The following is a 23,981-nucleotide window of genomic DNA, read 5'->3' as shown; positions in this document are numbered from 1 at the left end:
GAAAGGGTCTGAAACGGTATTTGCAAGCCCCAGAGGGTGATAGGCTGTCTCCATGTGTGATCTCACCAGGCAGAAGCAGGAAATAAACATTTAAAATGACAACCACTGTTTTGTATGGGTGAAACGGGTTCAGTGTGAAAGGTACCAAAACGGTAATGAAATGGTAATATACTGGTTACAACATGCGATGTGAAGGGGGTTTAACTGCTCAGACCCGTTTTAAGAACGTTTAAAGAACCGTTTCAAAAGCAGGTTTTGCGATGTGAAAGCAGCATTACTGAGAAGGGGTACTGAGATGTAAGTACTAAGATGCGCCGCCTCGCATATTTCTAATATGCATGATACACAAATGATTTGGATATGTTAAAACATGTAGACCTAAGCATTTATAGAAATCAAATAGGAGGCCCAACCTGAGAGTTTGCTTGGGGCCTCCAAGCCTCTAGTTACATCACTGGCGCAGGGTTGGTCCCAGAGGAGGGGCCACCCCACAGTAACTAGCCACACACTGTAGGGTCTGGAGTTGGGTGCAAGGGGGAGGTGATAACTGCGGGTGGGGGAGAGGAGTAGAGCAGCATCACAGGGGGCATCTCCGTCGTAAATAATGCCTTTGGAAACACTAGATGGCAGCTGCACTGTACCCCGTGACCCAGTACATTGCCTCTCAATGTTTTGGGGTTGTTGTTTTTTTTTTTTTGGGGGGGGGGGCAAGCTGCAACTTGCCTCCTCTCCCCCAACACCTACAGATGTAGCCATGCTCATCTTTGCTGTGAACTCGCATGCTGCAACACGGCTTGCTGCATGTCATGCCGGGCTGTGACTTTTCGCAGCTGGCAATCGCTGGCGATCGCTCTATTAATTCCCAATGGAATTAATGGAGGGATCGCCGGCTGTAATTAGTCGCAGCAAGATGAGCATGGCTACATCTGTCTGTGTCTATCTATATCAGTGGCAGGGACGTGCGGTGAGCTAGAGGTACATGACTGAGAAGGCACTGGCTAGTACCAGAGCCAGAATTACACACAATATATGAGCCCAAAGGTACATGTGGGCATTATACACAGGTGCAGCAGTATATACTGCTGGAAATTTGGTGAGTTTTGATCAGAGATGTGCGGACAAGGTAGGCAGGGGAGGCACTGCCTAACCTGTCATGGACTTTTCTGCAGCGGGGTACACTGGTATTCCACAGGGAATAACTTCGGGGTGTAGAGTTGGATCTTGAGCCGAGGCACCAACAGGCTAAAGCTTTGACTGTTCCCAGGATGCCTTGCACCGCCTCCTGTATAACCTCGCCTTCAGGCACTGGAGCTCAGTTTGGGGAAGATCTGAACAAGATTGTTGCTGACTTAGCGTCTGCTAAAACTGCATGTTTGCCGAGTACTAATCCTTCGGTTCAGAAGGCTAAGATTACCACCTTTCGTTCATTTCGACCTCCAAATAAAGCAAAGGGTCAGGCGTATCCGAAACAGGCTCGCACTTCCAAAACACCGCTAAGCCCAAACTTAAATGTTCCTAAGCTGCCCATCAGCCTGCTTCCAAACCAGACAAGCCTGCTGCATGACGGGGTGGCCTCCCTCTGGGGGACCCCAGGGTGGGAGGCCGACTTCTACGGTTTGATCAGGTATGGTTATAGACCACTCTTTCAAGAAGCGCCCCCCTCGCCAGTTTTGCTTGACAAATGTCCCTTCGGATCCGGTAAAAGCAATAACTCTCCATTTGGTGGTACAATCCCTCCTGGACACAGGAGTGGTAGTGCCCGTGCCTCTGGCTCAGAGAGGCAGGGGGTACTATTCAACGCTGTTCCTAGTTCCGAAACCGAATGGTTCCTCCCAGCCCATTCTCAACCTCAAGTCTCTAAACAAGTTTGTGAAGGTTTCCAAATTCCGTATGGAAACTCTTCGCTCTATTGTTCTGGCCTTGGAGCCCATGGACTATATGGTTTCCCTGGATATACAATACATATACCTATTGCCATATCGCATCAGCAATACCTGCGGTTTGCTACTGGCAACCTACATTATCAATTCCAGGCCTTGCTTTTTGGACTGACCACGGCTCCGCAAATCTTCACCAAGGTCATGGCGGTTATGACGGCTCTGCTCCGCCGTCAGGGTATCAGGATCCTGCCATATCTGGACAACTTGTTGATCCTGGCGAACTCCCCAGAGGTTCTTCTCCGTCATCTGGAACTGACTGTCCGATTCCTACAAGTCCATGGGTGGCTCATCGACTGGAAGAAATCATCCCTGGTCCCTGCTCAGAGCATGGTGCATGTTGGACACACACAACCAACGGTTGTTCTTGTCCCGAGAGAAGGTCCTGAAGTTTCAGGACAGGATAAGATGCTTCCTTTCTCGCCCGCGAGTGTCGAAACACTCAGTTATGCAAGTACTAGGCCTCATGGTGTCGGCTTTCGACTTGGTAGAGTACGCACAATTTGACTCTCGCCCTCTGCAGAAGCTAATCCTTGCCAAGTGGGATGGCCTGCCTCACCGGATCAGGTCTCACATGATTTCCTTGACTCCGGAAGTTCGACTGTCACTGAGCTGGTGGCTACAGGACCAACATTTGAGCAGGGGTCGTCCCTTCTGGATCTCCATCTGGGTCCTCCTAATGACGGATGCCAGTCTGCGGGGTTGGGGCGTGGTGTTGGAGCAACAATCTCTTCAGGGTCAGTGGACCAGGGAGGAATCTCTCCTCCAGATAATTATTTTGGAATTGCGGGCAGTGTTCAATGCTTTGAAACTGACCCTGCTTCTGGTTCAGAACAGGCCTGTTCAAGTACAGTAGGACAACGCCACCACAGTGGCATACTGAAATCATCTAGGCGGCAGTCGAAGCCGCATGGCGATGTTGGAAGTGTCAAAGATTCTTAAATGGGCGGAACGCCATCTGCCAGCCATATCGGCAGTGTGCATTCCGGGGGTCCTCAACTGGGAAGCGAACTTCCTCAGTTGTCAGGACGTACACGCCGGAGAGTGGAGTCATTATCCAGAAGAATTTCAACTCCTAGTGCACAAGTGGGGCCTACCAGATGTAGACTTGATGGCGTCTCGACACAATCACAAGGTTCCAGTCTTTGGAGCAAGGACAAGGGATCCTCAAGCAGCTTTCGTGGACGCCCTGGCAATTCCATGGAACTTTCGGCTGCCGAACTTGTTCCCTCCGGTGTCACTCCTGCCCAGGGTAATAAGGAAGTTCACGCAAGAAGGAGGATTCCTACTTCTGATCGCTCCCGCTTGGCCCAGACGGCATTGGTTCTCAGACCTACAGGGTCTCTCGATAGAGCTTCCTCTTCTACTTCCTCAACGCCCAGACCCCCTCGTTCAGGGCCCTTGTATTTACCAGGATTTGGCCCGACTGGCTTTGACTGTGTGGCTCTTGAAGCTTCAGTTCTGAGGGACAAAGGTTTTTCTGAGGCGGTCATTCAAACGATGTTGAAAACCCATAAACCGGCTTCGGCTAAGATTTATTATAAGGTCTGGAATTCTTACTTCACCTGGTGTGCGGCTAAGAATTTTGATGCTTGCAAGTTCAGTGCTGCCAAACTACTGGTGTTTCGGCAACAGGGCCTGGACTCAGGCCTTCGTCTGGCCTCCCTCAAGGTTCATGTTTCAAGCTTGTCGTGTGGTTTCAGAGAAAAATTGCGACTCTGCCTGACATTCATACCTTCACTCAGGGTGTTTTACGCATTGAACCTCCCTATGTTCCTCCTGTGGATCCTTGGGATTTGTCGGTTGTTCTGGACGCCCTACAAGAGTCTCCGTTTAAACCTCTTGAGTCTGTGGACCTTATATGGCTTACGCTTAAGGTCTTATTTTTGCTGGCTATTGCCTCTGCTAGACGGGTTTCAGATCTGGGTGCCTTATCCTGTAGGTCTCTCTTTCTAATTTTTCACTGTGACCGTGCGGTTCTTAGATCTCGCCCTGATTAGTCTACCTAAGGTGGTGTCATCTTTCCACGTTAACCAAGAGATTGTAGTTCCTGCCTTTATCTTTCCTGATTTGTCCTCCAAAGAACGATCTTTAGATGTGGTATGGGTTCTCCGTATCTATGTGACGAGAACCGCCTCCCTTCGGAGATCTGAGTCTCTCTTTATCCTTTTTGGTTTTCATAAACGTGGCTGGCCTGCGAATGAGCAGACCTTGGCCAGATAGATTAGAATGGTGATTGCACAAGCTTTTGTACAGGCTGGACTTTCAGCTCCTACTACTATCAAGGCTCATTCTACTCGGTCTGTTGGACCTTCTTGGGTGGCCCGCCGTGGCGCGTCCCTAGAACAATTGTGCAAGGTGGCTACGTGGTCCTCAGTGAACACGTTCATTAGGTTCTATGCTTTTGATACGTCTGCCTCCCAGGACGCTTCCTTTGGACGCCGGGATCTTGTGCCCGCTACAATAGGTCCCCTCCCATGAGGAACTGCTTTAGGACATCCCTGATGTTATTCCCTGTGGAACACCAGTGTACCCCGCTGCAGAAAAGGAGATTTGATGATAAGAACTTACCTTTGTTAAATCTCTTTCTGCGAGGTACACTAGATTCCACAGGGCGCCCACCCTGACACACTTAGCTTCTTTCTGTTTGTATGGCATTAGCTGCTGGTACCTTCTCATGACGTGAGAATGTGGTTCGCTGTGGCTACTAACTGTTATCGTCTCTTTCACCTGCTACTGCATTGGGCTGGTTAAGAAAACTGAGCTCCAGTGCCTGGAGGCGGGGTTAAAGAGGAGGCGGTGCAAGGCATCCTGGGAACTGTCAAAGCTTTAGCCTATTGGTGCCTCGGATCAAGATCCAACTCTACACCCAGATGTTATCCCCTGTGGAATCCGGTGTACATCGCAAAAAGAGATTTAACAAAGGTAAGTTCTTACAATAAATCTCCTTTTTTAACTCCATTCTTTGTATTTGTCATATAATTTATATAGTCAAACTCTGGAGTATACTGGAGTATTACAGGAAAGGCTCTGCCTCCCCCACACTGCACGTCACTGTTCATTGGTCCCAATCTGGGTGTCCTGGCACTCTGGGATGCCTCGGGTTGGTGGTCCCGGACCAATTCAAAATATTTATGGTCAATGTGATAGGCAAAACTAGTGCTTGTGGCTTCTAATCTGCGATGGCTCCTACCTTTTTAGGTAGGGGGGCTGCCAGTGCCGCTACCCATGCCAGTGAGGAGAGTCCTGTGTCCCGGCGCTTGTGCAATGGAGCTGACAAGCACTTGGTCCCTGCACATGCAGCGGCTTCAGTGCTCATGCTCAAACCCCCGGCTTCTATGGACTGCATCGTCTGCAGCACATAGTAGCCGGATAAGGGCTGGTGACCAGGCAGGGACTGGCTTCCTATAAGAAGCCAGCTTTCAGCTAATTGCAGCCCTGTCTGGCAGTCCCAGAGGAAGGAAACACCTTCCAATGGGACTGCTTGTCCTGCGGGTGACTGGCAGGTAGGACTTCCAGTAGGAAGTCACTGCCAGTCACAGTAAAGCCACTGAGCAGGGGCTAGCTGGGAAGGGGGGCTGGGTGCCATCTGCCCCCTGGGCCAGTGCAATTTAAGTGTTCCAGGGCCACCTGACTGCATATTCCCTGTGAAAAACCGGGCCGCTTGCTTGAGTCTGCCCCCCAAGCTGAACGTTGCCTGCCAGCCCCTGCCACTGAGACAGTGCAGTCACGGTTATGGCTAAAACCAACTTGGGGAAAGGACCTCTGAAGTCATCAGGGGGAGGAGCAAGCTCCGAACAGGTACCCGAAATATGCACTTGTCACGCTTTGGCTCAGTGGCTCGCCACCAGGTTACAAAGGTAGTAGTTGATGGCGTAGATAGTGAAAGAGAACCAGTGGCATAACTACTGCCCCCGCAGCCCTCACGGTGGCTTGGGGGTGAGGGGCTGCGGGGGCGCCGCCACTGATTTAGCGCAGATTGACATGCGGACGAGCGTCCGCATGTCAATCTGTTCTCACTAACCCTCCCTGCTGTAAGGAGGGACACGGAGGGCACAGCGCGCGCCTCTCCTGTGTCCCTCCTGCGTGTCTAATAAAGGAAGTGCCGTTCGTGAGCTCCGATTGGCTCACGAACCGGCACTTCCTTTAACAGACCCGCCGGAGAGGGCGCGCTGTGCCCTCCTCCGTGTCCCTCCTTCACAAAACAGAGGGGGAGTGCGGGGGGGGGGGGGGGGGGGGGGCACGCATGGCACTGGGGGGTTGTATGTGTACCTGGCACATGGGGGGGGCTATATTTGGCACTGGGGCATGTGAGTACCTGGCACTGTGGGGGAATATCTGGCACTGGGGGCATATGTGGCACTGGGGGGGGGGGGTATATGTGTACCTGGCACATGGGGGGGCTATATTTGGCACTGGGGGCATGTGAGTACCTGGCACCGTGGGGGAATATCTGGCACTGGGGACATATGTGGCACTGGGAGCACAGTACCTTTGCACTTCAAGAGTAGCTCCCGACCAGCGCAGCTACTCGTCACTCCCCGGCCCGCAGCAGCTGCGTGTGACGTCATGCAGCCGCCGCAGCCCGCCCCCCCAACGGTCCACCGCCATCCAGTCCCCTCCCTCCCAGCGACCACCTCTGCGGCCATCGCTAGGCAACGATGGCTGGCAAGCGCCGGCGCCGCAGTGCGCATTTCCGACCCGATCGCTGCGAGAAACTGCAGCGAGCGATATGGTCGGAATGACCCCCATAGTCGGGTATGGGTCATTAGGTCGAGAAGACTTAGGTCGACAGTCATTGGGTCGACGTGGTCAATAGGTCGACATGGAAAAAGGTCGATATGAGTTTTTTTTATTACTTTTTTTGGTGTCGTTTTCTTCGTAAAGTGATGGGGAGCCCCAATTAGGGCACCGTGTCCCCTCACGCTTGGCACAGGTTACTATTCCCAATCGTAGTCCTCGTGGATCGGAAAGTATAAAAAAGTTTTAATTTTTTTTATTTTATTATAAAAAACCTCATGTCGACCTTTTTTCCACGTCGACCCAGTACATGTCGACCAATAGTGGTTGACCTAATGACTGTCGACCTAAGTCTTGTCGACCTAATGACCCTCATAGTCAACTTTTTCAAGACCCACTTACAAGTTGCATGTTTCAGTGTGCAGACAAAAAATCCGTGACTTTGCAATAGGGATGGCCATCGGTGTGGTTACCATGGATGGAAAGTAACCATCGATGGCTGTCAACTATGCAGCGGATAACCATCGATGGTTCCCACTATCGATGGTCATCCCTGTTTTTTCACTGACTGGCCCATGTGCCAATCAGAATACAGGGGCATGGCTTCGCATGTAAATTATTCTACATCAGCCATAAACCGGTCGATGGCCCTCTCCCTACTTTGCAATATGTAACGTACTTAGCATGGGTCTGGCTTTTACCCTCGATCTCTTTTTCTAGCAATTTCTCAGCCAGGCAATAAGTAAACTGTAGTATAAATGCGGTCGCGCTGCTCAGCCATTGCACTGTCCCTGATGTCTGATCGTCCCGGCGTGCCCCACATAGCAGCGTAGGCCACAGGAACATCATATAACATAAACCATATTCTTGCAATGACAAGTGATAGTGATGATAATTTAATTTATAGATCGTTTTATATATTTAAAAATATATGACGGATATAGCAGGCCACAAGCTGACGACGATCAGCTCCAGACGGTAGCAGCCGCCGGCGATGACTTTCACTGCATGCAACTGCGTGACGTCACGCCTGCTACCCCCTACTAGTGACGTCACGCAGTGCGGGCCGCGGATTGGGTGCGTATGCTGACCCCGGAAGTGCTGCGCGGCCGCACACGTGGGTGTTTGGGAAGCTGAGGACCCAGATGAGGCTGGTTGGCCGCTTGCAGGGTGCAGTAGCCGGGATCGCATGTCACAGACAGACCCCGGTGGTAGATATGGCCTGTAGGATAATGAGGCTGCCGGCCGGACCTAGGGGGTGTAGGAACGGCCCGGACAAGGATGTGAAGGGTGAGCAGGAGGATGTGAAGGGGACAGTGTGAGTGCTGCCGGGAGTGTGAGGGGACGCCATGGTGTTATATACAATACTGATGACAGCGCCTCCTCCTACACTGGGGCAACAGCGCCCCACTGGAAGGGAATGCACCCCTGGGTTATGTTGTCCCTATACTGAAGTGCATGTCCCAGGTACTGTGTACATATATGTACTTACCTGCTGCTTAGTGATGGAGTCCCAGGAACAGCCCACAGTCTTTCACAGGACTCCTCTGTTCCTGCATTGCAGAACTCCACTAACCTGTTCTCATGTCTGCAGAGATATGTGTGCTCTGCAGGAACAATAAGATGTTGATGTCTATGATTGCGGGTTTGCATGGGCATCCCACTGTGAAAGGCTTCAGTGAGGGTGAGATGGGCAGGCACTTTTTGTATGGAGGGTAGCGCTAAACCTCCAGCAGTAGTTGTTCCTTAATTCCCCCCCCCCCCCCCCCCTTACTCATACTGTCACAGAGTGTTGTTTATGACTGAGGTCATTTCTATTAAGTATAGGATTGAATAAGTGCTGAGCACGTAGACCAAGAATCCTCTTCCAGCTTGATCTAGTCTGTTCATTCTCTTCTGACTTCCCTGATTAACAAGGCACTTTTACTAAAAGAACATCTGCTCCATGTATTTGCATTCTCTGTAAGAGCTATAGCTTGTTAACATCCCAGGAGAACTGCAGTTTCTGAGTTACTCAAACAATCCCACTGGCACCAACAATCATTCCAAAGCCACTTACATCACATTTGTTCCCCATCACATAACAACTGAACCTCTTGATCAAGTTGGCACTTTTAAATACATCACTAAACCCACTGGTCCATAGTAATGGAGGAATGTTTGGAATTAGCTAATTCAGGTGATGATTGAGCGGACGGTGTTGGAGACAGTAACGTGTCCAATCGTGATTAGGACAGGGAAGGCAGGGATTTGCTGTAAGCTGGGTACAAACTGGAGTGATAGTGGCCCGATTATGTTATTTCCGGCAAATCACAATGACCTATTGACTGGCTAATGCAGTGTGTATGAGCAATCTGTGCTCTTCTGCTGCTGTTAGCGATATCGTCTGGTTAGCCATGCTGCATGCAAATACGAAGCAACCCATCCTTCTGTCCTACATTACACTGCATGGCGCCACATGCAATATCGCCTGTGGCGCCAGGCGGTGTAATGAAGGATTGCTTCGTATTTCAGTACATCGTTCTGATGTGTACCACAGATATATACTGGCTGGTCGGCCACCATATCGTCCAGGTAGACCTCACTCCAGTAGTGTACTCTGCTATAGAGGGTCAGACCCATGATCTTATGTGGGGAGAGGAATTTAGGCAAGCTGGAAGCCACAGACTTAAGAGTTGAATATTGGAAGCTTGTACGGATGGTGTAATGGTTAGCATTACTGCCTCACAGCACTGAGGTCATGGGTTCAATTCCCACCATGGCCCTATCTGTGTGGAGTTTGTATATTCTCACCGTAGTTGCGCGGGTTTCCTCCCACAATCCTCCGGGGTTCTCCGGTTTCCTCCCACAATCCAAAAATATACTGGTAGGTTAATTGGCTCCCAACAAAAAAAATTAACCCTAGCATGAATGTGTCTGTGTGTACATGTGATAGGGAATATAGATTGTAAGCTCCACTGGGGCAGGGACTGATGTGAATGGGCAAATATTCTCTGTACAGCGCTGCGGAATATGTGTGTGCTATATATAACTGGTAATAAGTATTCAGTTGTTTACATGCAAGATAATGTGTGTGGAACATGTAATAGAATCTAATTTCATTATGATTAATGGTAGTTATCCTAGTAATTGTGGTCTGTCACAGAGAATAAAACGTATTAGTGTGCTACCCCACAAAAGATTCCACTAGTCATGTGACACACAAAATACACCCTCTAATCAAAAGTTGTGAGTATAATTAGCAATCATTTAGTTCTCACCAAGTCCTAGAATCTGCCAAATCTGATCTTGTGACAAATTGCAGATTTCTCTGACGTCCTAGTGGATGCTAAGAACTCCGAAAGGACCATGGGGGGAATAGCGGCTCCGCAGGAGACTGGACACAACTAAAGAAAGCTTTTAGGTCACCTGGTGTGCACTGGCTCCTCCCACTATGACCCTCCTCCAAGCCTCAGTTAGATTTTGTGCCCGGCCGAGGTTGGATGCACACTAGGGGCTCTCCTGAGCTTCTAGAAAGAAAGTATATAATTAGGTTTTTTATTTTACAGTGAGACCTGCTGGCAACAGGCTCACTGCAGCGAGGGACTAAGGGGAGAAGAAGCGAACCTACCTGCTTGCAGCTAGCTTGGGCTTCTTAGGCTACTGGACACCATTAGCTCCAGAGGGATCGACCGCATGGAACTGGCCTTGGTGTTCGGTCCCGGAGCCGCGCCGCCGTCCCCCTTACAGAGCCAGAAGCAAGAAGAGGTCCGGAAAATCGGCGGCAGAAGACATCAGTCTTCACCAAGGTAGCGCACAGCACTGCAGCTGTGCGCCATTGCTCCTCATGCACACTTCACACTACGGTCACTGAGGGTGCAGGGCGCTGGGGGGGGGGGCGCCCTGAGCAGCAATAAAAACACCTTGGCTGGCATATATATCACAATATATAGCCCCAGAGGCTATATATGTGATAAATACCCCTGCCAGAATCCATAAAAAAGCGGGAGAAAAGTCAGCGAAAAAGGGGCGGAGCTATCTCTCTCAGCACACTGGCGCCATTTTCTCTTCACAGTGCAACTGGAAGACAGCTCCCCAGGCTCTCCCCTGTAGTTTTCAGGCTCAAAGGGTTAAAAAGAGAGGGGGGGCACTAAATTTAGGCGCAATATTGTATATACAAGCAGCTATTGGGAAAAATTCACTCAATATAGTGTTAATCCTAAATTATATAGCGCTCTGGTGTGTGCTGGCATACTCTCTCTCTGTCTCCCCAAAGGGCTGTGTGGGGTCCTGTCCTCAGTCAGAGCATTCCCTGTGTGTGTGCGGTGTGTCGGTACGGCTGTGTCGACACGTTTGATGAGGAGGCTTATGTGATGGCAGAGCAGATGCCGATAAATGTGATGTCGCCCCCTGTGGGGCCGACACCAGAGTGGATGGATAGGTGGAAGGTATAAACCGACAGTGTCAACTCCTTACATAAAAGGCTGGATGACGTAACAGCTATGGGACAGCCGGCTTCTCAGCCCGCGCCTGCCCAGGCGTCTCAAAGGCCATCACAGATGGCAGACACAGATGTCGACACGGAGTCTGACTCCAGTGTCGACGAGGTTGAGACATATACACAATCCACTAGGAACATCCGTTACATGATCCCGGCAATAAAAAATGTGTTACACATTTCTGACATTAACCCAAGTACCACTAAAAAAGGGTTTTATGCTTGGGGAGAAAAAGCAGGCAGTGTTTTGTTCCCCCATCAAATGAGTGAATGAAGTGTGAAAAAGCGTGGGTTCCCCCGATAAGAAACTGGTAATTTCTAAAAAGTTACTGATGGCGTACCCTTTCCCGCCAGAGGATAAGTTACGCTGGGAGATATCCCCTAGGGTGGATAAGGCGCTCACACGTTTGTCAAAAAAGGTGGCACTGCCGTCTTAGGATACGGCCACTTTGAAGGTACCTGCTGATAAAAAGCAGGAGGCTATCCTGAAGTCTGTATTTACACACTCAGGTACTAGACTGAGACCTGCAGATAGTGCTGCTGCAGCGTGGTCTGTAACCCTGTCAAACAGGGATACTATTTTGTGAACATAAGACTTCGTCTTATATATGAGGGATGCACAGAGGGATATTTTGCCGGCTGGCATCCAGAATTAATGCAATGTCCATTCGGTCAGGAGGTTATTAGAGACCCGACACTGGACAGGTGATGCTGACTTTAAAAGGCACATAGAGCCTTATAAGGGTGAGGAATTGTTTGGGGATGGTCTCTGGGACCTCGTATCCACAGCAACAGCTGGGAAGAAATTTTTTTTACCTCAGGTTTCCTCACAGCCTCAGAAAGCACTGTATTATCAGGTACAGTCCTTTCGGCTTCAGAAATGTAAGCGTGTAAAACGAGGGAAGAGGGAAAAAGCTGCACCAGTCAGCCAGTTCCCAGAATCAAAATTCTTCCCCCGCTTCCTCTGAGTCCACCGCATGACGGGGGGGCTCCACAGGCGTAGCCAGGTACGGTGGGGGGCCGCCTCAAAAATTTCAGCGATCAGTGGGCTCGCTCACAGGTGGATCCCTAGATCCTTCAAGTAGTATTTCAGGGGTACAAGCTGGAATTCGAGGCGTCTCCCCCCCGCCGTTTCCTTAAATCTGCCTTGCCGACAACTCCCTCAGGCAGGGAGACTGTGCTAGAGGCAAATCACAAGCTGTATTCCCAGCAGGTGATAGTCAAGGTGCCCCTACTTCAACAAGGACGGGGTTACTATTCCACACTGTTTGTGGTACCGAAACCGGACGGTTCGGTGAGACCCATTTTATATTTGAAATCCTTGAACACATACATAAAAAAATTCAAGTTCAAGATGGAATCGCTCAGGGCGATTATTGCAAGCCTGGAGGAGGGGGATTACATGGTATCCCTGGACATCAAGGAGGCTTACCTACATGTCCCCATTTACCATCCTCACCAGGAGTACCTCAGATTTGTGGTACAGGATTGCCATTACCAATTCCAAACACTGCCGTTTGGACTGTCCACGGCACCGAGGGTCTTTACCAAGGTAATGGCAGAAATGATTATACTCCTTCGAGAAAGGCAGTTTTAATTATCCCGTACTTGGACGATCTCCTTATAAAGGCGAGGTCCAAGGAGCAGTTGTTGGTCGGAGTAGCACTATCTCGGGAAGTGCTACAACAGCACGGATGGATTCTATACATTCCAAAGTCACAGCTGGTTCCTACCACACGCCTACTGTTCCTGGGGATGGTTCTGGACACAGAACAGAAAAAAGTGTTTCTCCCGCAGGAGAAAGCCAAGGAGCTGTCATCTCTAGTCAGAGACCTCCTGAAACCAAAACAGGTATCGGTGCATCACTGCACACGAGTCCTGGGAAAAATGGTAGCTTCTTACGAAGCAAAATTCCATTTGGCAGGTTCCATGCAAGAACCTTTCAGTGGGACCTCCTGGACAAGTGGTCGGGATCGCATCTTCAGATGCATCGGCTGATAACCCTGTCTCCAAGGACCAGGGTATCTCTACTATGGTGGCTGCAGAGTGCTCATCTTCAAGAGGGCCGCAGATACAGGACTGGGTCCTGGTAACCACGGATGCCAGCCTTCGAGGCTGGGGGGCAGTCACACAGGGAAGAAATTTCCAAGGACTTTGGTCAAGTCAGGAGTCGTCCCTACACATAAATATTCTGGAACTGAGGGCCATTTACAATGCCCTAAGTCTGGCAAGGCCTCTGCTTCAAAACCAGCCGGTACTGATCCAATCAGACAACATCACGGCAGTCGCCCATGTGAACCGACAGGGCGGCACAAGAAGCAGGATGGCGATGGCAGAAGCCACAAGGATTCTCCGATGGGCGGAAAATCACGTCTTAGCACTGTCAGCAGTGTTCATTCCGGGAGTGGACAACTGGGAAGCAGACTTCCTCAGCGGACACGACCTACACCCGGGAGAGTGGGAACTTCATCCAGAAGTCTTCCAACTGTTGGTAAACCGTTGGGAAAGGCCACAGGTGGACATGATGGCGTCCCGCCTAAACAAAAAACTAGAGAGATATTGCGCCAGGTCAAGGGACCCTCAGGCGATAGCTGTGGACGCTCTAGTGACACCGTGGGTGTACCAGTCAGTTTGTGTTCCCTCCTCTGCCTCTCATACCAAGGGTACTGAGAATAATAAGAAAACGAGGAGTAAGAACAATACTCGTGGTTCCGGATTGGCCAAGACGAGCGTGGTACCCGGAACTTCAAGAGATGATCTCAGAGGACCCATGGCCTCTGCCGCTCAGACAGGACCTGCTGCAGCAGGGGCCCTGTCTGTTCCAAGACTTACCGCGGCTGCGTTTGACGGCATGGCGGTTGAACGCCGGATCCTGAAGGAAAAGGGCATTCCGGAGGAAGTCATTCCTACGCTGATTAAAGCCAGGAAAGATGTAACTGCAAAGCATTATCACTGCATATGGCGGATGTATGTTGCTTGGTGTGAGGCCAAAAAGGCCCCAACAGAGGAATTTCAACTGGGTCGATTTCTGCATTTCCTACAAGCAGGAGTGACTATGGGCCTGAAATTAGGCTCTATTAAGGTACAGATCTCGGCTCTGTCGATTTTCTTCCAGAAAGAACTAGCTTCACTACCTGAAGTTCAGACGTTTGTTAAGGGAGTGCTGCATATTCAGCCCCCCTTTTGTGCCTCCAGTGGCACCTTGGGATCTCAACGTGGTGTTGAGTTTCTTAAAATCACATTGGTTTGAGCCACTTAAAACCGTGGATCTAGAGTATCTCACGTGGAAAGTGGTCATGTTATTGGCCTTGGCTTCAGCCAGGCGTGTGTCAGAATTGGCGGCTTTGTCATGTAAAAGCCCTTATCTGATTTTCCATATGGATAGGGCAGAATTGAGGACTCGTCTCCAGTTTCTCCCTAAGGTGGTATCAGCTTTTCACTTGAACCAACCTATTGTGGTGCCTGCGGCTACTAGGGACTTGGAGGATTCCAAGTTGCTGGACGTAGTCAGGGCCTTGAAAATGTATGTTTCCAGGACGGCTAGAGTCAGGAAAACTGACTCGCTATTTATCCTGTATGCACCCAACAAGCTGGGTGCTCCTGCTTATAAGCAGACTATTGCTCGCTGGATTTGTAGCACAATTCAGCTGGCGCATTCTGCGGCTGGACTGCCGCATCCTAAATCAGTAAAAGCCCATTCCACGAGGAAGGTGGGCTCATCTTGGGCGGCTGCCCGAGGGGTCTCGGCTTTACAACTTTGCCGAGCTGCTACTTGGTCAGGGGCAAACACGTTTGCAAAATTCTACAAATTTGATACCCTGGCTAAGGAGGACCTTGAGTTCTCTCATTCGGTGCTGCAGAGTCATCCGCACTCTCCCGCCCGTTTGGGAGCTTTGGTATAATCCCCATGGTCCTTTTGGAGTTCCCAGCATCCACTAGGACGTCAGAGAAAATAAGATTTTACTCACCGGTAAATCTATTTCTCGTAGTCCGTAGTGGATGCTGGGCGCCCGTCCCAAGTGCGGATTGTCTGCAATACTTGTACATAGTTATTGTTAACTAAAGGGTTATTGTTGAGCCATCTGTTGAGAGGCTCAGTTGTTTTCATACTGTTAAACTGGGTATGGTATCACGAGTTATACGGTGTGATTGGTGTGGCTGGTAAGAGTCTTACCCGGGATTCAAAATCCTTCCTTATTATGTCAGCTCGTCCGGGCACAGTGTCCTAACTGAGGCTTGGAGGAGGGTCATAGTGGGAGGAGCCAGTGCACACCAGGTGACCTAAAAGCTTTCTTTAGTTGTGCCCAGTCTTCTGCGGAGCCGCTATTCCCCCCATGGTCCTTTCGGAGTTCCCAGCATCCACTACGGACTACGAGAAATAGATTTACCGGTGAGTAAAATCTTATTTTTACTGCTAATATTTACTGAACAAAAAATAAAAAATAAGGAAGCCATGTTTTTAAGAAAGTAAGAACAATCTGATTCAGCAGCTTGTTGTTCCACCTTTCTCTATGGGTTTATCTGTCTCATATAGTAGGTGAGGGATTTGTGTCCCACTCCTTGCATTGCTGCTTCGGGATCCTGGCAGTTGAAATACTGATGCCGGAATGCCGACACTGGATCCCAAACGAGTGTTTGCTGGGCCGCCGGGGAGGTAAGGTTTAGGCTGCAGGGAGTGGGCGTTAGGCACCCCTGGGGAGGGTTAGGGAGCATTGAGGAAAGGTGAGTATACTTTGCTACCCCTGTCGGGATTCTCACCATCGGGGTGCCGTGGTCGGTATTTTGAATGCCGACATTTCAAACCGAACCTGCTGCTTCAGTTCATTGGTGTTTGAGGGGGTTTGTTTATGTACAGCTTACTCACATCATATTAGCATCTCTAACCTCTAACATTAGTACAGTGCTTTAAAATGGGGTCCACTATTTTCAGTGATGCAGTACTTACTTTCTATGTTACTGAAATCTGGAGCCTTTCATTTTCCATACACTGCCTGTTCCATTGACTGATATATACAGCAAGTAAACACTTTTAAGCATAGGCAACATACAACGACCTCCTGAGCCATTTAGTTTTAGATTTATTTTGTGTACTTAAGATCATTGTTAAGGGGCATGATATAATGTTAGCCAAGCTCCAGTATTATGAGACCTGGCCTCACAATGTCCTATAGAATTCTGTGGTGAACTCGGGGATTATGAGGCGCCCAGGTCCTGTTGATGCAGAAGAACCTGGAATCATTACCATGTTTCACTGTTTGTTTGAGACTGTCATGGTAATGTTCTGTCTAGCCTTCGCTTCATAACAACGTGCATAATTAAACCATTCCAACTTTATGTTATCTATTCAGAATATATTATGCTGGAAGGTTAATATTTTGCAACTGTGAACACTTAATCTGTCTTGGTAGAGTGATGAACTTTAATGGTCACCTATAGATAGATACCCATTTATCACCTTAATATAGCTTCTGGGTTCTTTGAAATATGTCAGAACATAGTCTGAATTTGCAGGTTTGCCCACTGCTGGGAAGATTGGCAGCTGCTCCTGGTGTTGACTGTAAATACAGCTTACTCTGTAGCCCTGTGCGTTTCAACTTATTTGTATTTAAGCTTTCCTGACTACTCTGCAGTCTTCTCTAAGATCATTGTAGGTGTCTTCTTGTTGGCATGGTACAAACTCAAACCTGAATTCTCAAGACTGTATCACCAAAGGTTCCACGGTTATATAATGCTGGTAGCACTTCTCAATCATGAAATGATCATGTACTCTTTGCTAGCACCATCTGTCTCACATGAAGAAAAAAAGCTGTGCTAAGGGTTTTTTTTCTCAAGTGAGATTATATTTAGGGAATTTGAAAATAACATTATTTTATCCTGAGATTAAAACAAAACTGTTAAACATACAGTAACTGATGCATTGCATGGTGTTTTCCACTTGGCTTTAATTTCATAGCTGCAGTCTTTTAAGGGTGGCATCAAGTAACTTTAGGTGTGCATATTAGGTGATTTGTGTCTTAAGGCCCATACACATTAGCCAATTTTGAGCTCAAAGTAGATCACTTTTGGCGTTTTGAGCTTCTTTGGCCGAGTTTGAGCCCAGTGTGTATGGTCGGGTGATGAGCGGTGAGTGCTGATGCGCGCTCCCGCATCATTGCCAGCCGGAGCCGTCCATCGGGCTGTTTGTACAGCCGAGTAAAGAACTTTCCACAGTCTTCTACTGTGGAAAGTGCTTCACCGCCCCCACCCGTGAACATTGCTGGGCACAGGGACAATAGCTCAGTGTGTATGCACTGAGCTACTTTCCTGCAGCGATGTTCACGATCATCGCTGTTCATACACGCTTACACGTTTTTGCCCAGTGTGTATGCACCTTTACAGAAGGAGATACAGTTTTCTGGAAAATCCTTCACACTGTGGGGCGGATGTATTAATCCTGGAGAATTGATAAAGCAGTGATAAGTGGAAGGTGATAACACAGTAGCTCCTTACTGTCATTTTTCAAACCTGTGGTGATTGGATGGTGCGTTAATCATTTTCCACTTATCTCTTCTTTATCACTTCTCCAGGCTTAATACATCTGCCCCACAGCCAGGTAGGCATTGAGCTAAGGTGACTTTCTTTTCCAATCATTTTCTTCAGACTGTGCGCTTGCCTTTCTAATACTTGCCACCGCTGCTGAGTGTTTCCACTTCTGCGGGAGCTTAATTATTTGTATATATTGTTCACTGGCTTTGGAAAAGAGGATTGGCTTACTAAAAAGCCAGTTATATACATTGTACTACGCGTGTGTACACAAAACAGATGCCAGGTTAAAAAGTTACCTTATTTTAAATATTATAAAGTGCTACTGTCTTTGGTGTGTGTGTGTGAAGATATGGAGGGCTGCACACTATAATTCTAAACAAAATAAGATGTGCTTTCATACTGAGATTTGTAGTTCCACACAGAAAAAAAAGAAAACGCAAATGCTCACTCTGTAGTACACTAAGCACTGCTAATCATAATAATTATAATAAACTCTGCAGTCAAATGCTGGCCATACACTAGGTCGATATCACAATATCAACCCGTCACATGCACATCTTGGGTTGCAAATACGATTCTATGCACGGCCCCGCGGGTCGTACATCTCATCAACTGATCATATGTGCTGCACATATGATCAGACGACAATTGCGGAGGGAAGACAGATCGTACAATCTATCGCACACCGGGGAGCTGGTGGGGGTCGTAGGACGGCTCATATCTAATGCAAGTCGGCCTATTGTATGGGCGGCATAACATAGAGCAAAATTGAGGTACTTAGCATAATTTTTGGTCAGAAGTATATGGGCCCACCAACTGCTACCAGGTGACCTCATCTGGTTGGTCCATAACATTAAGGTTCATGTCTAGGGCATGTGGGACACCCCAGGTAAGCACAGGCCAGCCGCCCCAAGGCATCACACTAGTGAGAGGTTAAGGTGTCTTGAACCTTAGTGTTTGGAACCCACCAGATGAGGTCATCTGCTCACAGTTGCTGGTCACATATTTTTAGCCCAAAATTATGATCGGGTTTGCTCTTATGGGCCCTACTCATTTCCTGATGCGCCGCCGAGGTGCCCGACGGCCGATACGGCCGACGAGCGACCCGGCGGCGGGGGGGGCAGTGACGGGGGGAGTGAAGTTTCTTCACTCCCCCTGTCACGCGGCTGCATTGAAGTGCAGGCAAATATGGACGAGATCGTCCATATTGGCCTGCATGCACAGCCGACGGGAGACCAGCGATGAACGAGCGCGGGGCCGCGCATCGTTCATCGCTGGAGTCTCCACACTGAAAGATATGAACGAGTTCTCGTTCATTTATGAACGAGATCGTTCATATCTTTCAGAATATCGGCCAGTGTGTAGGGCCTTTTAGATTGCAGAGTTTATTATTCTGGTTAGTAGTGCTTAGTGTACTACAGAGTGCATTTTCTTTTTCTGTGTGTGTGAAGATGACAGTATGTCACAATTTTATATTTTCTTTTTATTTTTTGTTGGTAACTCCTGCCAAAAGCTTAAAGTATTTGTAGTTTGACAAGATTAAATGTATTTTTCTTGCTTTTTGTTGGCTGCATTCATGAACAGTCCTTGCTTGCTGTAATGGCCTCGGCCTGTAATCGGCATATTTGAAACAAGCAGAACGGGTGTCTGACTACTTACCTTCCCCTGTGAACTTACAAACGCTTGAATAGGTAGGTCGCTGGGAAGATGTGTTATCAACATCCGCTTTATTTGTTCTAAACAGGCTGTGTGTATCAAGAGTGTATCAAGGGAACATGAGAGATTTTGATGTAGCTTGTATGCTTACTTACAGCATGGAATACTTTTGTGTGTCTGCGTATTTTCATCTATGTACCTGTTTTTTTTTTTTTGTTGTTTTTTTATAGTCCGTATCTCAAAAGCTCTCATCTTTGTTTTACTGCAGGTTGGAAAGAAATACTGAATACTTCTGCTGGTATTCTGCAACAGAATGGAGTGATTGCTTTACCCACAGACACCATCTATGGCATTGCCTGCCTGGCGCAGAACTCTCAGTCCATTAGCAATATTTACAACATCAAAGGACGCAATGGGACCAAACCTTTGGCTATATGTGTTGGGGACATTCAGGATATATATAAGTTAGTAACCAATACCAGGAAAAGTGATATTTGTACAAGTATTATTAGATCTGTCAGAACAATATAACTGAGCTATCCATTATCATTTAATAAAAGCCACTGATTAATTCACTAGTATAATTTCATGTGTTGATATAGATACTCTTTAGCATTAATGTGTACACGTTATCCCGTATAAATGCTGTTATACAAAGGTGGGTGTATACACCGATCAATCGATAATATCCTGTAATGTTAGGAAGTTGCAATTGTGACTACTGATCTCCTCGTCCAAATAGCAAAACTGTAGCAGGGCATGCTGGGATGTGTAGTTCAACAACATCTGGAGTGCCAAAGATTCCCCATCACTGTCCTAGTCATTACGCCACAAAGCAGAGCAGGGGTCCTACCAGGGAGTATTCTGTTGAGCTTTTTTTGTATAGTCTCTAGTGCTGGTGACTGATCAAATATATGCAGTATGGGTCTGTATTGAAAAGTTTTCAGTTTTAGTCTAAAGGCCCATACACACTTGGCGATAAAATGAGCGACGTCGCTCATTTTATGGGCAAGTGTGTATGCCGCCAGCGACGACCGATGCGCGGCTCCGCGGGTCAGCAATGATCGTCGTCGGCAGTGCATGCATGCAGGATCTGGACTGTCGTCCAGGACTGGCGGAGGCGTGATGTCACGGAACGATATGAGCGGTTATATCGCTCAGTGTCTACAGTCTGCCGCCAACTGGCCGGCCCGGGAGGGGGAAACATTAGACGACGTCGCTCAGAGCGACATCGTCTAATGTGTACGGACCTTAAATGTGTTTTATTGTGAACGTTTATGCAGGACAGCCCTTAGTTGCAGGTGTATACCAATACAAATTGTTCTCTGTATAGGCCCTTCACTCCAAGGAGTATGTGAAATCCTGTGCTCTGATTGTGTACAATGCATATATGGGCTCATTAGCTAGCAGGGAGTGCCACACTAGAGTCTCTTGGGGTACCTCCTTGTAAGCTACCTTTCAATTTTATAAACACATACATGACCAAATATACAGAGGGACTGTCATTGTTTAGAATTAGTACCAGCCTAAGCAGGAGCACCATGAAGTGGCAGGTGGCTTATGAACTATTTGTAAATGTGCTTAAATAAGCTTCTGCATTTTCTTTACATATAGTATGGCAGTGTGCCCGGGGTAAGCTGGGTACACACTAGATGATACGCTCCAAAAGCGATATAGTCAGTGTTTGCCCTTGAAATGAGAGAGTGCATACACACTGAACGACATTGCTAACGATATCGTTCAGGGACGTCATCCTGCCACCACTCCGAATATGCAGTTTCATACTATAGTCACATTTGACCTGCATGTACAGATAAAAGAAAACTTTGTCTACGACCCGCAGGAGCGCACATCGCTGCCATCGTTGCGTACACGCTGAACGATATCATCCAGAAATGTCGGTATCTTCCATATCATTAATAAAAATTGCCTGGTGTGTTTCTTTGCTATCTTTGTGGGGTAATGCTTACTTCATTGAGTTACCATCTTCTGATGTGGAAGCGAACTATATAAAGGTTTCCAATCCAAGATTTCTTTTAAAAGATCTTTCCAGATTTGATATGCTCACGGTGCAATTTCCATTGAATTTCTGAGCATTTTGGAATTTATACTGCTAGATGACATTCATGAGAGGTGTGCTAAGAAGAGAATGTGTAATTTAAATTCCCTGCAGCAATTAAAATTGCTAGTTTCTGTTTTAATAAGGTTTTGTTGCAAAAAAACTTGCTGCAGCATCTGTATTTATACACCTGAATGCTCCTAAAACATTAGTTTCGTATGATGCCTTGTAGCCCTGATACAAAGAATATCTGCTATGAGTTTGTGTGCAATATGCTGGTGCTGTATATGTAACTGCTAATAATAATAACTTTTAATAATACAGGTACTGCCAGGTTAACGTCTCTGACCAGCTGCTCCGTGATCTCTTACCTGGACCCGTCACACTTGTGATGGAGCGATCAGATGGACTTAATAAGGAGCTTAATCCTTCTACTACTGTAAGTATTATGCCAAATGTATATATTTAGGTTTATTTGTACACAGAAGGACATTGAGAGATGACAAACCATAATGATATGTTTGAGGAAGTTGCTTAATGTATATTTTGTTCTGAATTCTAATCTTGGTTTGTAGCTGGTTGGTGTTCGTATTCCAGACCATGCATTTGTCAGACAACTGGCACAGATCTCCTCTGAGCCCCTGGCACTGACCAGTGCCAACATCAGTACCCAGCAGAGCACATTGACAGTAGAGGTGAGGCACTGCTGAATTGTATTGATACTGTGCTCATCTATTTGTGCATGATAATTAGACTGGTATATACTATAGATGGATAAAGAGGTTATTAGCGATCACCTGGATACTTGCCCTAATATGATCATAGAGGGATTCAGGGGCGGATCCAGAAAAGAATGACAGGGGGGGCACCATAAGTGGTTGTGCTATCAAGGAGGGGTGGAGTTAGAAGTGGAGTGGGCGTGGCGAAGTTTCAGTGCGTGTGACCAATTGTGCGAGGGGGTGTGGTCAAGTGCTCAATGTGAGTATCGAGTGTGTCTATGATCGAAATGCACTGCTGGAGGGGGTACAGGTCCACAGTTAGTTCTTATACCTTATGGGGATCATTCCGAAACGTTCGCACGCTGCTGGTTTTCGCAGCCGTGCGAACGGGTCGGAACTGCACATACGTAGCGGACGCAATGCGCAGGCGCATTATTGCTCAGCGACGGCCGTTGCTGGGCAACGACAAGAACACAGAAGAAAGCGATCGCAGGGGCGATCGCATGAAGATTGACAGCAGGAAGGTCACCCCCACTCCCCCCCCCCCCCAGCAAAAGACCGCTCACAGCAGCACCATTCTCTCTCCCCAGGTCACCCCCACTCCCCCGCCCCCCCCCCCCCCCGAGGGGGAGATACAGGGAGAGGGAGGGTGCTTAGTGATAGTCACAGGAAGAGTGAGGGTAAGGGTACTGAGGGTGAGATACAAGGAGGGTGAGGGTGCTGAGGGAGAGTTACAAGGAGGGTGAGGGTAAGGGCATTGAGGGGGAAATATGGGGAGGGTAAGGGCGCTGAGGATAGTTACAGAGAGGGTGAGTGCTCTGAGGGGGAGTTACAGGGAGGGTGAGGATAAAGGCGCTGAGGGGGAGATACAGGGAGGGTGAGGGGGAGAGTAAGGGCGCTGAGGGGGAGTTACAGGATGAGGACAGGGACACTGAGGGTGAGCTACAGGGAGGGTGAGGGGGCTGAGGGGGAGATACAGGGAGGGTGAGGGGGCTGAGGTAGAGATACAGGGACAAAACATTTGTTTCAGGAAAGAAAAATATATTATATAAACATGATGTGACTGTACATACTATGCCCCCCCCCCATGCAGTAGAACCAGGCGGTACTCAGCGGTCTCTGTGAGTAAATCAATGTATTACAGTACAAAAGGCATAGTGTACCGATGTTTCAACGCCACATAAAGCGTTTTTTTTTCCTTCAAGCCTACAGTAAAGCACCTTGAAAAAAACGCCCATTGAAACATCGGTACACTATGCCTTTTGTAATACATTGATTTACTCACAAAGGCTACTAAGTGCCACCTGGTTTCCACTGCATGGAGAGGTGCATGCCAGTCTCCACCCAGGGAATTACTGCACCAGGGACATGCAGTATTGCACCATATAATACACACAGAGTAACACACAAACACATATACACAAACACACACCCAAACATACATACACAATCACATACATACACACATACATAAATTACTACAAATACAAACATACATACAGTTACAGTATGTAATTACCCTTCCACCAGGCGCTAGCAGCACTGTAAGGACGGAGGGAACTTGAGCAGCCAGCAGCTCCCCCTTCACCCCTCCAGACTGTTTATAGTAGAGAGCTATGGTAGCTCTCTGCTGCCGCTGCAGTGCAGCGGCTCCGCGGTCGCGATCGCGAACGCGATCGCGGCTTTTACCTGAGATGGAGACAGCTGTGTCTCCATCTCAAGAACAGGAGATTCAACTCATCAGGGGGGCGTGCGCCACTGAGGGGGACATGTCGGGTGCCGGAGGCGGATGCGCACAGCGGCGGGGACATGTCGGGGGCGGGTGCGCACAGCAGCATGGACAATACAAAACATCTATTAAAAATGAC

General features: G+C 48.3%; 1 protein-coding gene across 2 annotated transcripts in view; it reads left to right on the top strand.

Moving 5' to 3' along the window:
- Positions 1-7,729: 7,729 nt before the first annotated feature.
- The window catches only part of YRDC (yrdC N6-threonylcarbamoyltransferase domain containing), a 31,113-nt gene continuing 14,861 nt past the window's right edge, over positions 7,730-23,981 (top strand). The window contains exons 1-4 of one of the 2 annotated variants that reach the window (XM_063954322.1): positions 7,730-7,967; positions 19,604-19,799; positions 21,719-21,833; positions 21,970-22,089. In XM_063954322.1, the coding sequence (XP_063810392.1) occupies positions 7,823-7,967; positions 19,604-19,799; positions 21,719-21,833; positions 21,970-22,089 (576 nt within the window). In that variant the 5' untranslated portion in view covers positions 7,730-7,822. Of the gene's footprint in view, positions 7,968-8,032; positions 8,145-19,603; positions 19,800-21,718; positions 21,834-21,969; positions 22,090-23,981 lie in introns of those variants that run through there. The other variant, XM_063954323.1, reaches the window with a different exon arrangement.

Source organism: Pseudophryne corroboree, chromosome 2, assembly GCF_028390025.1.
Source record: "Pseudophryne corroboree isolate aPseCor3 chromosome 2, aPseCor3.hap2, whole genome shotgun sequence".
NCBI classification, from domain to species: Eukaryota; Metazoa; Chordata; class Amphibia; order Anura; family Myobatrachidae; genus Pseudophryne; species Pseudophryne corroboree.
The sequence above is the reverse complement of the archived record's forward strand: the minus strand, read 5'-3'. Positions and strand labels throughout refer to the sequence as shown.